A 16,329-nucleotide genomic window follows, 5' to 3' on the forward strand; every position below is an offset into this window, starting at 1 on the left:
GGGGAGAGCCTGTTTGAGTCATCAGACTAGAGAGAAGCTGGAGTCGCACACTCTGTTTTTCCACGCCAAGCCGGGTGTACCGAGCCCCACAGTCAGCTGCCAAAGCAGATGTTTGAAAAATGCGATCAGCACTGTTTTATGCAATAAAATATTCTCTTTTCTCAAACACAACAAAAAAGTTTACAACATCACAGTAAACAATAAAAGATGTTTCTGTTTGAGAAGGTTCTCAGCATGTTTTTCAGAGGATGGAGAATAGTTTGTCCTCTGACCTTCTTACCACCACAGCTTCAAATGTGTCCAGTTTGCAGCCAATCACAGATTCATGTTTGTCGTTTTTTACCATTTGTGCACCTTAAGCAAATATGTAGAACTGATTTCATTTATCAGTACAATATCACTAAAATTAGAAACATCTTGACTTGGAGTGATGCTGAAACTGTAACTCTGCATTTATTACTTTGAGGTTGGACTATTGTGACTCGTTATTATCAGGCCGCTTTAAAAGCTTTCTGAAAAGCCTCGAGTTGCTCAAGAGTGCTGCAGCAAGGAGTGGCGTGTCTAGAAAATTTTTGTTGGGGGGGCCAGGTAGGGGCACAGATTTGGAGAAGGGTGGCAGATAATGTTTAAAAAAAATTCTACCAACCATTAACCATAATTCAATAACCCTATAAACCTAATAACCGAATGCGCTTTTAACTCTTATTAGAATGAGATTTTAACCACTATGGTGCAAAGTTTTTAGATACTGCGTTGATAAAGTACAAGAGATACAATCAGTGCTTTGTCAGTGTTTACTCAGCAATCAAGGACAGCAATATTTGCATAGTATTTTTACTGACATGTAGTGCACATATGTTTTGGGCAAAAACATTTTTTAATATTAAAATACGAACATTTGTAACAAACAATTGACAAATTAGCCAATGCCAATGCAAAACTTTATCTGCCTATTTAAAAAAAGAAGATAATCTTCTCACAAACTGGTGTTTGATTTTGAAACAGGAAAAAAGTGGGGAAACAACTGAAAAGACTAACATTTGAATAAAACCTGAAAGCAAGTAAATACTTGCTATGCTGCCTTATGGTAAACTTTGGTAATATTGATAAAGAACAACACTGGCTGATGATGAAATACAGTCAGCTGGCATGGTGACACTGCCAGTATAACCTGCAGGGCTGGACCGGGACAGAAAATCTGGCATTTTGACTAGAGACCGGCCCACCAGGTATTAAAGCCATAAAGCCTTTGAATGAAAACAAATGCTGTTGTGACAGTGATGTACACTGTCTTGTTGGTATATGTATGATTTCTATACATTTTATGTCAGATAAAAACTTTAGTTGTAAGATTTAGATAATTATTTAATAAAAGCTAGATATTTTAAATGAGAATAAGAAAGAACAGTATTTCTTTGTGCCCCCCTTTGTGTAGAAACTCCGTCATGCTAGCTAGTACGCAGTACGAGTTATTCTAACTGACTGTAAAAAGTCAGCACAACGAAAATAAACTCCACCTAAACTTGGTTTATATCTGACCCAGATAGACTGCAGATCATAACTTCTTACCTGAAGTTCAGTTCACCTGACACTCGGACTGGCGGCTGCCTCGGGGCTCTCCCCCTGCCTCCCGTTCCCTCATCCACCTGCTGGCCTCTGTGGAAGCACCGCCATAGCCACCACCAAACAACTGAGTTATTTTTACAAATCGACCTGCATCTGGCCAATCCACCACCTCTCATTGTTCATGCCATTACAAAATAAATAAATAAGTCACCGGTATGCCCGATGGCCAGTCCAGCTATGTTAACCTGCAACCAAATCTGCAGCTCCATACAGCAATGTTACGACTTAGATTATATCTTATAACTCATAACTCTTATGTTAGCTCCCCTCAGTAGCATACTGTCTGATATATTCGATGGCTGCAATAATTCTTTAACTGTTATTTTTTCTTTGGTATTCTAATTTCACCGAAGTTTACTAAACTCAACAAACTTAATATTACTTACCGGGACATTTATTCTGTCCTCATTTTCTTTCACCGAAAAATTGTTTCCTGCGGTGCCGTCTTTCGTGCTTGGCTCTCCTACCTTTGCTAACGTGATGCACATAGCGCAGAAGCCGATGCTGCATTCACTTACACTCGGATATCTGAGCTTCACCGTGAAAACATAATCGGACATTTGATATTTGATTGAATTTTATTGTTTTGCCTTTGGGGTGGCACCTGGGGTGGCCAGTCTGGTTGGGGAGGTGGCCTGTGCCCCCCCAGGCCACCCCGCTGGACACGCCACTGGCAGCAAGAGTCCTGAGAGGGACTGGAAAGAGAGAGCATATTTCTCCCATATTGGCTTCTCTTCATTGGCTTCCTGTCGAATCCAGAATTGAATCAAACTTTTTCTTCTTACATACAAAATCTTGAGTAATCAGGCCCCGCAATATCTTAAAGACCTCATAGTACCTTATCATCTTAACAGAGGACTTTGCTCTCAGACTGCAGGCTTGCTTTTTTAAAGTAGAATGGGAAGCAGAGCCTTCAGCTTCTGGGCCCTCTGCAGTGGAACCAGCTCCCAATTTGGATTCGGGAGACAGACACCCTCTTTAGTTTTCTTTTTAATAAAGCTTTTAATAAAGCTCATCTCTTTTCACTCTCTGTGTTTATACATTACTGCTGCATTTGGTCATTGGTTACTATTAGGCCTGCACAATAAATCGAAAATTTATTGTCATCGCGATACCAGCATGTGCGATGGGCCCATCGCAAAAGACGGCGTAAACTGCGATAATTGGGTACCTTAAAATGTTTACACACGTGCTTTAAAGAATTTACCAATCAAAGAAACCCCTTTATACATTTGACCAGTCGTATAGAGCCCTTCACGGCCAATCAAATGGATTAGAGGCCTGCCTCCTACGTAGGTGGGGAGCGAACAACGCTGCAGCAACGAGTCAGAGTTGTAATGGCTGACAGCGAGACGCATGACGAGAACGCTGACTATGAACTCGTGCCTTAAAAAAGAAAAAAGAAAAAAAAAATAGTACCTCGCTTATTTGGAGGTACTTTGGATTTGATAAAGACGACCTTCTCCAAACACAGGTGCTCTGCAAAACTTGCCGAACACTCGTGGCAACCACCAGAGGAAACACGACTAATCTCCACCATCATCTTCAATACAACCACAGAGAACTGTTTGAAGAGTTCCAGAAAGACAGGGCAAGCCAAACAAAGGTTGCTAATGTTAAGACAAAGAGCACAGCAGTCCAACAGCCACTTTTTCAAGTGGAACTCCTTATGAGAAAACGTCGAAGCGCTACAAAGAAATAACAGAGGCCATTACACATTTTTTTGGCTAAAGACATGATGCCTATAAATACAGTTAGCAGAGAGGGCTTCACCAGTCTGATACATAAAGTGGACCGGAGATACCGCATCCCCTCACGAAACTACTTTTCCCATGTCGCCATTCCACAAATGTACGAAACATGCCGCTGGACCGTCATGTTTGACCTGAGCAAAGCTGAAAACTACACCAGCACTACAGTAAAGTTTCCTCTCCAGTTTTGACTTGCATCATAACTACTTGGTGAGTGGTAAAATGATGAACAACTGCATTGAGATAATTTGCAGTATAATTTAAGTTATGTTTATTTAAAACTGTTTTTTGCTATTTATTTTATCGCACGTCATATCGTTATCGCAATATTGATCAGTTATCGCACATCGCAGGTTTTCCTAATATCGTGCAGCCCTAGTTACTATTACATTCTCCTCCCCCCCCCCCCCCCCATTTTGCATTTTGCACAGGACAAAATGCAAAATAGTTCCCTATTTTGTTTTTCCTTCCCACTGTCAACAATTATATGCTCATAATTGGTCATGTGATGTTAGGTTTCTCTCTAATAGTTTTCCAATACAAAGCGCTTTGAGGCGTTGTTGTGAATTTGCACTATATAAATAAAATGTAGGTGAATTGAATTCATAGAATTAGGGAGCAGAGGGTAATAGACCATTATACAACTAGACGTCCTTTTGCCACCTTTCTGGCTGGTTGCTGGTGTACTGCTTCTCAGTGTCATCCAGCCACTTGCCAGAGTCTCTTATAATAATGCAAGTTATAATTTTAATCCAACTCTACGATTTTGGATTCCAGCTATATAGCAGTGAGATCCTGTTCTGCCAAAAAATAGAATAGCCCTTTATTGTCATTGTACATGTACAATGTGCTCCACACCAACTGCACTTTGATAAAATATAATGAGTAAACAGTGGGAATAAAAAGCAAACCGAAGAAATGTATACAAAACAAGGGAAAAGCACACATTGGAGAACAAAATAGTGTCCAGTCTAAGCAAAGTGGTTGCAAACCTGCAGCAGGTGGAGAACTGGTTCTGCTTCACAAAGTTCCATAAAGTTGCACAGCAGAACAAGGACTATTGTTACCGGCTGCACTTCATCCATAGGATGACAAGCTTATTAAAGCTTATTAATGTTATGTTTTGTTAGAAAGTGTAAATGGTATTGTCTGTGTAGGTTGTCAGTCACCCAGGTCATGGTAATCTAAGGAGCTTGGAAAGAAAAGTGACTGTAGTTTAATACGTTTCTTGAAGACATTTCATCTCTCACCCGAGAAGCTTCTCAGATGACGCTCAGCTTTTCCTACATGTCTTTAGATGTAAATGCTGTTATTGATTACTGGATAACCTTCCTTTTGCTAGTGCACACAGCACATTTGTCTTTTATACTTCATGCTATATACTTACATACATAGTCTGTGGTTAAAATGAGACACCAGGTCTGTTGGCCAGTTTTGCCAACATCTTTTTGTGTGCAAGTGATCACTGAAATTGCAGTTATGGTTCTCTCTCCATTCATTTAGATAAGTTCTTGTACCTGAAATAACTGCCTAGAGATGTTACCAAGATAGCTGTAGAGTGGCAAGTTCTAGAATGACTTTGATTATAGCACAGCTACAATCTTAGCTACACAACAAAGGCTGTTTATGTCTGTATGTCACAGACCTGACATTGTGACTGAGATTAGCTGCAACAGAACAACATGAAAGCTTACATTAATCTGCAGAACCACTCTGGCCTACAGCACTGTAGAAGATCAGCTGACAAAAGGTCATGTGTCCAAGTTTATGTTCACCAAGGCACTGCTCAGTGGTTCAAATCAAATTCAAATGCAAATTTTATTTGTCACGTACACAGTCATACACTGTGTACACAGTCATACACTGGTTTGATGTAAATGCAGACTTATGTGTGGGCATACTAAAAACCATTGATTGGGGAGATGGAGAGAGGTAGAGAGCAAGGCACAGCTATATCAGCTGAACACCAGAACCAAACAGCTGAGATCATAGTGTCCAAGAATAATAGAGAAGTCAAAATAGGAATCAAAAGCTTAGCTCGCAATAATCAAAAGTCTAGAGCATTAGCACACTGAAACTACATGTTTGATTTGGCAGATTTTTACACCAGATGACTTTCCTGACGCAAACCCTCAGGGATTTGTCTCCTTCTGGAATCGAACCAGGGATCTATCACTTGTTAGGTGGATTTGTAAACCACTATATAAGTAAAGATATACATTCTCATAACAGACAACATACAGCAATAACTTGGTTAGGCTCTGTTAGTCAGTGTAATAACAGATGAAGGTGTTGTTGTTCTGTAGCCATACAAGTTGTGTTTATTCCGTAGCTGACTCTTAGCCTACTCTCTGCATGAGCCTTCTGAACTTAGTGGTGGAATTTCATTCATGAGGCTTTTTTGGATTAAAGGCTCAGCTGTAAACTTGGCTTTGTTTGCCCATGCATTCCTCTGTGGAGTTGTGTTTTGTTGACTGTGAACATGATCAAATGTATCAAAGAGGTTAAGTTACCTCTGCAATTACACTTTTTTGAATTTGGAACACATTTTTTGACTTCCACACCTAATTACTCACTCCTTTGTTTTTTGCTTTTGTCCTTTTAGTTGTTGTTTTTTTTTTTTAAGTTGGGGGTTTCATGACATTTCATTATTGGACTTTATGGTTTACCTCAAGTTCCAGTATGGGCTTACAAATGTATGCTTTGAACCTCCACACTAACCTCAGTTTGTTCATGCAAACGCCCACCTTCATAAGTCGAATAACGAGAAGCGTACAACAGGCACTGAGGATTTCTGATTCTTCTAGCATGAAAGTTTTCATTTTGTAAATAAACAGTTAACAGAAAATATAGAGATACATGTCAAATAAAGGTCAGCACTTTCTTGGTGATGTATATCATTTTGCTGCTGTCTCTCAAAATGTAAATAAAATGTTTTCGTGTCTCCAGTTTTCCTTGTTTGTCATGTACACTTTACATCACCTTGTATCCATGCAAACGTTTAGCTTTAAAAATGAAAATGAGTGACTTGGTGTTGGTATGTAATTTTTCAAGACGTGCCTGAAGTTTGAAAGCTTGCTATTAATTAATTAGTGCATTTTTAATATGGCTTTCAGACCCTCATTAACGATCTACTTTTCATATCTTGGGGTGGAAGTAGGATGACGATGGGGGCTTTGAGGTATTGCTTTTATGCGGTGGGAGTCCCAGATGGCTCACACCCAAGCTCCTTTTGTAACTTGTACTATGGCGAAGCTCTGAATTACATATGGTTAAGACCCAAAGCTTTTTCCTTGATGGGTTTTAGTGACAGACAGGGATTCTCACTTAGCCCATATGGTCCTGGAAAGAGCATTACACCAGTGACTGTGCTTTAGTCAGCCAAGAGAGACCAAAACATAAATTTTAGGCTGTTAGGTTGATTTACCTGTCAAGCAGAAAGCAAGCGACTTTATCGTCACTGTTAAAATCCTTCTTTCTCTGCATCATCTTCTCTGAAAGGCTGCTGTGCCAATATTTACTCTGTCGTCTCTTTCCTTGTGTTTTCACTTCTTTGGTGAAGAGGACCCCCACCAAATAAGAAGTTAAAAGAAGAAAAAAAAAGAAGTATGACCCTTCATAACTTGATGGTATAGGCATGAATTTATATTTGCCGCCATGGCACAAAAACACGTACGAGTTCCCTTCCGCGCTGCCTTTGTCTTACTATGTTGTCATTCTCTAGCCCAGACCTTCCCAAAGTGTGGAGCCATTGCGGGGGGGGGGGCGCGGTATGAAAAGTGGGGAAAAAAAACAAAACGCTTGCACACTGCTAGCATGGGGCGCCCGTACAAACGCAAAGCAACTTCATTCTAAGCCAAAGACTAGACAATATGGTGAAGCATGTCTTCCCTTTGGTTTCACCTGCACAAGTGCCGAGGTAGGTCTCCCTGCAGGATTGGTTTTCCCTGCATCGGGAGCAGCGCTGGGCTCTCCAAATCATGGACAAACGGTATCCCACATTCTTGATTTTTAGTTCACAAACACTTGTTGTAATGACTAACTACTCCTGACATTTTGGAGATGTTAGCTCTTTATACAGTGAAGTTACAGTGGGATACAAATAATATCAGGCTGATCCTGCCACGATTTCTTCCCCGGTTCAAATCCCGGTCAAACAGGATCCCACAGCTGTTTGTTTTTAAACCCATTTTGCACAGAGAGGCATTTTTTGAAAAATGCATTGACAGCAATGTTGAATATTATTAAACAGGAAAAAAACAACTACATGTAAAATAATCACACTGTGACGCCTCTGTCTTTGTAAATGGAGGGACAGTAACTGCGTGTGTATGTAAGCCTGTAAAACCTGAAGATACTCAGATCAACAGTATTTTGTCTCTATCTGCCATTCTGCTATTCATCTCATGTAAACAATAATGTGGCGCACAGCGTGACGTGAAAAAAGGCACATACCTTTGACGTTGTGTGACGAACTCTGTATTCCTCGTCCACACGTAAACGCAAAAAAGGAGTGATTCTGTGATTCGAAACGCCGTTTACGTGTGGACGAAACGGCTGCGTTTTCAAAAATACCCGTGTAGGTGTGGACGTAGCGTAAAAGAGTTAGTAGTTTATTTTATTACTACCTGTAATTTATTGCAGATTACTTGTATTTGCTTAATTGTTTAATAAATGTTTGAGGTGTGAAATAAATGGAGCAAAATATGGGTGTGTGTGGTTGGAGGATGTGTGTGTGCACGCGGGAGGGGGGTCGCAAACATTTTTCTTGTAAAACAAAGGGGGGTCTAGCAAAAAAAGTTTGGGAACCACTGCTCTAGTCATATACAGAAAATGAAATTAGGTGGAATGGCGATGTCCATCTCAACCACTGTATTCAAGATTGATGGGGAAACATGGCAGCTTCCACAAATCCGGTGCCCGCTCATATATATTTTTAATAGGGTAATTCCAAGTTTATGAGAGTGCATCGATGTCTTAGAAGACAGAATTACACACCAATCGATGCATATTTATGACTGCAATATTCTAAAAGTCAAAGCCAGAATCTTAAAGTGGACCCTTAAACGTTTGCTCAGACAAGTGAATTACAGTAATTCAAATGTGATTAAATAATTCAGAGTGTGACAGCATGTAACTCAATTTGGCAATATTTCTTAATTGATTGTTAGCATCCAACGTGAAAACTGAGTCAAATAGTCATCCCAAGGTTCTTGATGAAAGAGCAAGTGGCAAGGGGACCCACAGCTCACATTACCTTATACATAAACATGTTTGGGGGACAAACATGTTTACAAACATGTTTACTGTAGCTTGAAACATTTTGGGACCTAAAAGCAATACTTTTGTGGCTAGAAGATTTCAGCTCATCATGAGCATGAATGTCATGGCAATTTTGGGCTATTAAACATTTCTTTAAACTGTTCTTTTTCCAAGGTGGGCTGAATATATAGCATACATGCTTTAGCATACATGCTTAATAACTTTAAGAAACAACAATCCACACATGGTTAAAAGTATTCATGCACTCACTTAAATATTTGAATGTGGTGCTGAAGATTCTACAGGGTCTTTTAACTTGGCAAGGCCAAGGCTTAATAATTTATCAGCAATCCTGATTGAGTTTATCTTTGCCAACCCCAAAAGTTACTTGTCTGAAAACACATTTATTAAAGTCATGTTTTTTCAGCTTTAGGATCAGTGACATCTTTGATGTCAGTAAATCAACATTACCAGTTTGCATCCAACCCTAATCCAAATGGATAGTCAGTGATGGTAGTGGAAGTGTTAGACGCTGAGCTAGTGGGGTCGCTGGAGCCTATCCCAATTGTCTTAGGGCAAGAGGCAGAGTACACCCTGGACAGGTCACCAGTCTAATGCAAGGAGACAGGCAATCATAACCACCTTTGGGAAATGTAGAATAACCAGTTAACCTAAACCCACTAATTGCATGTCTTTGGATTGTGGGAGAAAGCCGAATAGACATGCAAATTCCCCAAGCTAATGGTGGAATTCAACTCACAACCTTATTGCTGTGAGGTAATCGTGCTAACACCTGTCCCACCTTCTACCTGAAAATCTTTTTCATTAAATGAATCTAGGGCACCCTTTCACAGGGACTAGCTATGACAACGCAGCCAGAACACTGATACACTCCAACTACTGATGGCTAATAGTTGGTAGAAAACCTACATTACCTACACATTTTTGATGACTAGAGCTCGAACTTCAGCAGTGATTTTAACAATGTCTTCATGCCTAAATGTATTACTTTGCTGCCATGTGATGGGCTGGTGAGATATCTGTGAGCAGCTGGATAGGATGGTGGCTGCAAAATCACTGTTATAGCATAGCACCAGGGGGCGATCGTGGCTCAAGAGTTGGCAGTTTGTCTTGTAATCGGAAGGTTGCCGGTTTGAGCCCCGGCTCCGACAGTCTCGGTCGTTGTGACCTTGGGCAAGACACTTCACCTGTTCAGAGAGCCCGGTGGCGCCAGTGTCCGGCAGCCTCGCCTCTGTCAGTGCGCCCCAGGGTGGCTGTGGCTACAATGTAGCTTACCATCACCTGTGTGTGTGTGTGTGTGTGTGTGTGTGTGTGTGTGTGTGTGTGTGTGTGTGTGTGTGTGTGTGTGTGTGTGTGTGTGTGTGTGTGTGTGTGTGTGTGAGAATGGTTGGATGACTGACTGAATGTGTAAAGCGCTTTGGGGTCCTTAGGGACCAAGTAAAGCACTATACAAATACAGGCCATTTAGCACCTCAGAAATCCACCTGTTAAACCTAAAGACTATTTATTTCAATAATTGTGACCATTTCATCACTTCTGGCTTGGTGCATGTGTGTGCACATATACATGGACTTGCACACATGCACAAAAGCCATCTCTTTTAGGGTGTAGCCTGTGAATGAGGCTGCTGGCTTTGGAAATGTGCTGACGCTGCTTTAGAAAAGGCTGCGGTGGCCCAGTATGGTTTCTGAAAGGCAGGCCTAGACTCCAAACTAAACCGCGTCTCTCTGCGTTTTTCAGGCAAGACCACTGCTAGAACATGACGCACTGCTCCCAGAGGTCTTTTAAGGGTGGCTGCTTAAAGCAATCCCAATATAAACCTTCATTAATTAATATGCATGGCCAACAACTTTCCAGTGCACTACTTTCCGATACCAATAACTGATCAATTCTCCATCCTCCCTCTCTCATCCCCTGCTACTTGTTATTTTAAATATAACATTTTTTTTTCTTTTGCATGTTTATGCAAAAGTTTATTTGGCTGAGAGCTGGTGCTCAAAATAATACGATCGTCATCGAAGTTAGTAAATCTTCAGTTTTCTAGTACACGGTCAATCAGTTGGTGCAGTATTGTCTGTTTCCTGTTCACTGCAATATTCATGTGCACAGCTGAATAGATGAAAGGTTTACAAAATAAAAAGGAAATGCCAGAACCGCTTAGTGTGGTGGACAGAAAAAGCTGAGTGTAGGCTCTGAGGAAGTTTCCCATTCACTGTAACAGGAAGGCATTGACTTGCTTTCTAGTATAAATCTTTGAAAGTGCTTAATGAAAGGAAATGTGAAGTAGAAGAGTGCATGCTAAAGGAGTTAGTTTCTTAAAATATCTTAGTGACTTATATTATGAGACCAGCTTCAAGTTGAACACAATGTTATCTCAAGAGAACAGGCATAAAGTAATATGGGCTGGTGTTCATATATTGCCTTACTGACCACTGAAAGCATTTTTGACTACAAGCCACATTTAACCACACATTTATGCAGTGCTTGATTCTAATTTTGTGCACTTCATGTCTGTCATGCTTGGCCAATTTAGAATTACCAAGTAAACTAACATTATCCTGGTAGTATGGTAGTAATTCTTAGATTTAAAGTCTCTCTGATTCTGACATGCAGCATGTCCAAAAAAATCACATCGCAGAACTAATATGCTAATGCAAAACTCAGTATTTTTATTTTTGAATTCTGTTAGAGTAACTTTGAATGATTCGAATCAAATTGTATCTATTATTGTAGGGTCTACCTTACAATATAAAGTGTCTTGAGGTGACTGTTGTTGTGATTTGGCGCTGTATAAATAAAATTGAATTGAATTAAAATTCCAATATAATCCTCACTCATGTTTTACTGGCCCCTTATTTCAATCCCTCTCTGTTTAAGCCAGTTTTCTTCTGATTGAAGAGATTACACTAAAGATTTGAAGAGCTAATGGATGGGGCTAATGTGGGATTACTTGTACATACACTGTACAGTTTTAGAACACCCCAATTTTTCCAGTTATTTATTGCAATTCAAGTTGTTCAAGTTCAGTGAATATCTTGAAGTGGTACACATTTAAGTGGTGAACTGCCAGAGGTTTAAAAAAAGAAAGGTAAGGTTACCCAAAACTGAAAAATAATGTACATTTCAGAATTATTAAAAAGGCCTTTTTCAGGGAACACAACATGGGTTAACAATTTAAAGCTGTTCTACAGCAATGGAGGTTGATCAAGCCTTGAAAGCTGGTGCTACTAATTCCTACAGGTGTTTCAACTTTTCTGGATTACTTACAACCCCGTGTCTGTATAAAAGCAGTGTTTGAACACACTTTGGTGAGCATCAGTTGAACAGTATTGTATTGCAGAAAGTGTGTTGCTACAAAAAGGAGAAAAAAGCAATTAACAATGGAAGAGAGACAGAGTATCATAACACTTAGTTCAGAGTACCCAGCCTTCTTGGAGTTCCTGGGTGGGGTACTGGAGGGTGCTCCTCCTGGGGACTCTGTTGTCCTACTGAGAGACTTCAATGTTTACGTGGGCAATGACAGCGAGACCTGGAAGGGCATGATTGGGAGGAACGGCCTCCCGGATCTGAACCCGAGCAGTGTTTTGTTATTGGACTTCTGTGCAAACCACAGTTTGGCTATAACAAACACCATGTTCGAGGGAGGGAGGTGAAGGGAGCCACCAAGTTGAAGAAAGAGTCCTACCGGGCTTGGTTAGCCTGTGGGACTCCGGAGGCAGCGGGCGGTGGCTGAAGCAAAACCTCGGGTGTGGGAAGAGTTCGGAGAAGCCATGGAAAAAGACTTACGGACTGCCTCGAAGAGATTCTGGCAAACCGTCAAGCGACTCAGGAAGGGAAAGCGGTGTTCTACCTGCACTGTGAATATTGCGGGTGGAGTGCTGCTGACTTCGACTGAGAAAATTTTCGGGCGGTGGAAGGAATAGTTGGAGGACCTCCTCAATCGCACCTGCACATCTTCTGTGGCGGAAGCAGAGTCTGGGGACGAAGGGGATGACCCAGCAATCTCTGGGGGCGAGGCCACTGAGGCAGTTAAACAACTCCTTGATGGCAGAGCCCCTGGGGTGGACGAGGTCCGCCCCGAGTTCCTGAAGGCTCTGGATGTTGTAGGGCTGTCTTGGTTGACACGTCTCTACAATGTTGCGTGGAGATCAGGGGCAGTACCCCTGGACTGGCAAACTGGGGTGGTGGTCCCCATCTTTAAGAAAGGGGACCGGAGGGTGTGTTCCAACTACAGGGGAATCACACTCCTCAGCCTCCATGGGAAAGTCTATGCCAGGGTGCTGGAGAGGAGAGTCCATCCGTTAGTCGAACCTCGGATACAGGAGGAACAAGGCGGTTTTCGTCCTGGTCGTGGAACACTGGATCAGCTCTTTATCTTCTTGAGGATACTTGAGGCTGCATGGGAGTTTGCCCAACCAGTCTACATGCGTTTTGTGGACTTGGAGAAGGCATTCGACCGTGTCCCTCGGTACCGGTCTCAATTTACTGGTCGATCTACGCCAATACACTCACCTATGGTCACGAGCTGTGGGTAGTGACCGAAAGAACGAGATCTCGAATACAAGCGGCGGAAATGGGCTTCCTCCAAAGCGTGGCTGACCTCTCCCTTAGAGATAGGGTGAGAAGTTCGGCCATTTGGGAGGGGCTCAGAATAGAGCCGCTGCTCCTCCACATCGAAAGGGGCCAGTTGAGGTGGTTCGGGCATCTGACAAGGATGCCTCCTGGGTGAGGTTTTCCAGGCATGTCCCACTGGGAGGAGGCCCTGGGGCAGACCCAGGACACGCTGGAGAGATTATATCTCTTGGCTGGCCTGGGAACGCCTTGGTGTTCCCCCGGACAAGCTGGAGGAGGTGGCTGAGGAGAGGGAGGTCTGGGCTTCTCTGCTTGGGCAGAGCAAATCTTAAACTTGAAAACCAGGTCAGAGCTGTTGTTAAGAGCTAGCTTTTTTTTTTTGAGGCAGTTAGCCAAAATAAAGCCTGTTTTGTCAAGAGACGGTCATCAACGCTTTTGTTACATCTAGACTGGATTACTGTAACGCACTTTATTGTTGGGTTAGCGATGTGTCCATTAGGCGTCTGCCATGTGTCATTTAACTGAGGACTTACACCCATTTTAATTTCACTCCACTGGCTGCCTGTACTTTATAGGGTCCTTTTTAAAAGTTCTTTTATTTGTTTTTAAGTCTCTTAATGGCCTGGCCCCTCTTACCTCTCCAAGCTAATACAGCCATATACACCTGCCTGCTCCCTTAGGTCCACCAATCAGCAGCTCCTTGAGGTGCCAAAACCAAGCGTAAATTTAGAGGTGATCATGATTTTGTTGTAGGTTAGGCAGACCTCTTCTCTTTCTGATTTTAAAGCTCTTCTTAAAACAGGTTGACTTTTTTTTTTTTAAATAATTCTGTTTTTTAACATATTTGATTTTATTTCCTGTCTATGCTATTTGTATATGTGCAGCACTTTAAACTAAAACCAGGGTTCATAAAGTGCTTTATAAATAAAGACGGCATGGTATGGTAATTGATGTGTAGCAGGTTTTTGTCATGGGATCACACTGGCAGAAAGCACGGATCAGTGCTGGAATCTGTAGCTCCCAGCAGCATCGGCCCCATGACTCTCACAAGCAAGTTGGTTCACTGCTTCAGGCACAGGGCTGTACAAGTCTTACAAGTCTTTATCAATTTTATTTTAATTTCACAGCTTCTCTTCTTGCTCTAGGCTAACTATAACTACCCCTACAGCACAGAGTTCAATAATGCTGTTCTTTGTGAACATTTTGAAGAACCTTCAGTGTTTGTTCTGTTTTTGCAATAATAGAAAATAGGAATGAATCTGGGAACAGATGATGTATCATCATCTATTCATCATTTTATCCTAATGAACTTATAGTACCATATCACCCTATTAGAGCACTTCACTCTCGCTCTGCAGGCCTACTTGTTGTTCCTAGAGTATTAAAAATTAGAATGGAGGCAGAGTCTTCAGTTTTCAGGCCCCTCTTCTTTGGAACCAGCTTCCAGTTTGGATTCGGGAGACAGACACTATCTCTACTTTTAAGATTAGGCTTCAAACTTTCCTTTGTGCTAAATCATATAGTTATGGCTGGATCAGGTGACCCTAAATCCTCCCTTAGTTATGCTTCAATAGGTGTAGGCTGCTGCCCATGATGCATTGAGTGTTTCTTCTTCGGTCACCTTTCTCACTCACTATTTGCACTGAATCTGTCATGGTCTCCGTGCCTGCCCGGTCGGCCCCACAAGGCTACAATTGCTGTTGCTGTTTTCTCCCTCTCTGCCTGGGCGGAGCTCACTGTGGGCTCCCGCCCTTGGCCCACACACACACCTGACAACACTCCCCCATCATCACCGGGAGCACTATTTGAGGCTGGAACACAGATCCTCTCGTCGCTGGATGATTGTACCCCTAACGTTAGTGTTCTCACAGCTCTTGTGCTTCATATCCGTGACTTGTGATTAGTTGGTGACCTGCCTTCTCGTCTGCTTCAGATCCCCCCCCCCGGACCTGCGACCTCCCTGCTGCGGGAAAGTGTGTGAGTGTGAGAGAAGAAGACGTGAGCGAGTTACCCTGTGATTTCCCCCCGGAGTTTTGGATCCCTTCACTGTACATATATTGCACTGCACTGTAAATAAACCACACCTTGGAGATACCTTACCGCTCTGCGCTTGAATCCCTGTACCAGATCGTGACAGAATCATTAAATTGAGTTTTCTCTATATGTATGTATCTATATGTAGGGTGTACCTTATGCCTACCTTGGCACTGTATAAATAAAATTGCATTAAATTATTTACATTTTTTTTTGTTTTTGTTTTTTTTTCGTTTCTTTAATTGGTCAGTGCAATGAGCATGCAGTGTCAGTGTTATATTGTCATCTACCAGTGGCTGTTATGAATATAGTTCTGATGGTCTTCCTTTCTTTCAGGGGAAAGTTTGCTGTGGTCAGAAAGTGTGTGGAGAAGTGCACGGGTCATGAGTACGCTGCTAAGATAATGAGGAAGAGACGGAAAGGGCAGGACTGCCGGATGGAGATCATCCATGAGATTGCACTACTTGAACTGGCCAGCGCCTGTCCCCATGTGGTCAACCTCCACCAGGTCTACGAGATGGCTTCAGAGATGGTGCTAGTTCTGGAGTTGTGAGTGTCAAAAATTCAAGGTTGAAACCTTTCCTTTCATGTTGTTTAGAAATGGAGACCTACTGGGAAACACCAGCAGACATACTGCAAAGAAACAGAATGGCAATTCAAAAGTGCAAAAACGTAAAGGGGCAAAAATTGCATTTTCAAATTGTTTTTGGCACAAAGTTAGCAAACATTTTAGGATAAATACTGTACATCCAGTTTTTATCCCGGTAAAATGAATTAATGATAATTTAGATAATGCTCCACAGTAATGGTGTAGTAAGTGCCCAGAAGCATTTCACAGTGGCTATCAAGTGGCGACACTTGCTTGACACCATATTAACCATAGACTGTTTATAAAGATTTATAATCCAGAGTAAACTTGTAATCATTGTTAATTATATTAAGGTTACTGGCAGTTACTGTGAGAATAAATCTTATGAAAATTCTTTGTTTTGCTATAAAGATCTCTTTCAGGGTCTTTTAAGCTTTTTTTTTTTAGTCTCAAAAATCACCACTTATTCAAAAA

The 16,329-nt window shown here is 41.7% G+C and overlaps 1 protein-coding gene across 2 annotated transcripts in view; it reads left to right on the plus strand.

Moving 5' to 3' along the window:
* Window positions 1-16,329, plus strand: part of stk17a (serine/threonine kinase 17a) — a 40,997-nt gene that overhangs the window by 2,624 nt on the left and 22,044 nt on the right. The window contains exon 2 of one of the 2 annotated variants that reach the window (XM_085286197.1): window positions 15,603-15,815. The exons of the other annotated variant lie outside the window; for it this stretch is intronic. Coding sequence (XP_085142323.1) covers window positions 15,603-15,815 — 213 coding nt within the window. The remainder of the gene's footprint in view (window positions 1-15,602; window positions 15,816-16,329) is intronic. 2 annotated transcript variants of the gene reach the window in all.

The sequence above is a fragment of the Mchenga conophoros genome, linkage group LG9 (genome assembly GCF_057382185.1).
Source record: "Mchenga conophoros isolate Kocher_MC1m ecotype Shallow Benthic linkage group LG9, M_conophoros_male_GT1.1, whole genome shotgun sequence".
Classification (NCBI taxonomy): Eukaryota; Metazoa; Chordata; class Actinopteri; order Cichliformes; family Cichlidae; genus Mchenga; species Mchenga conophoros.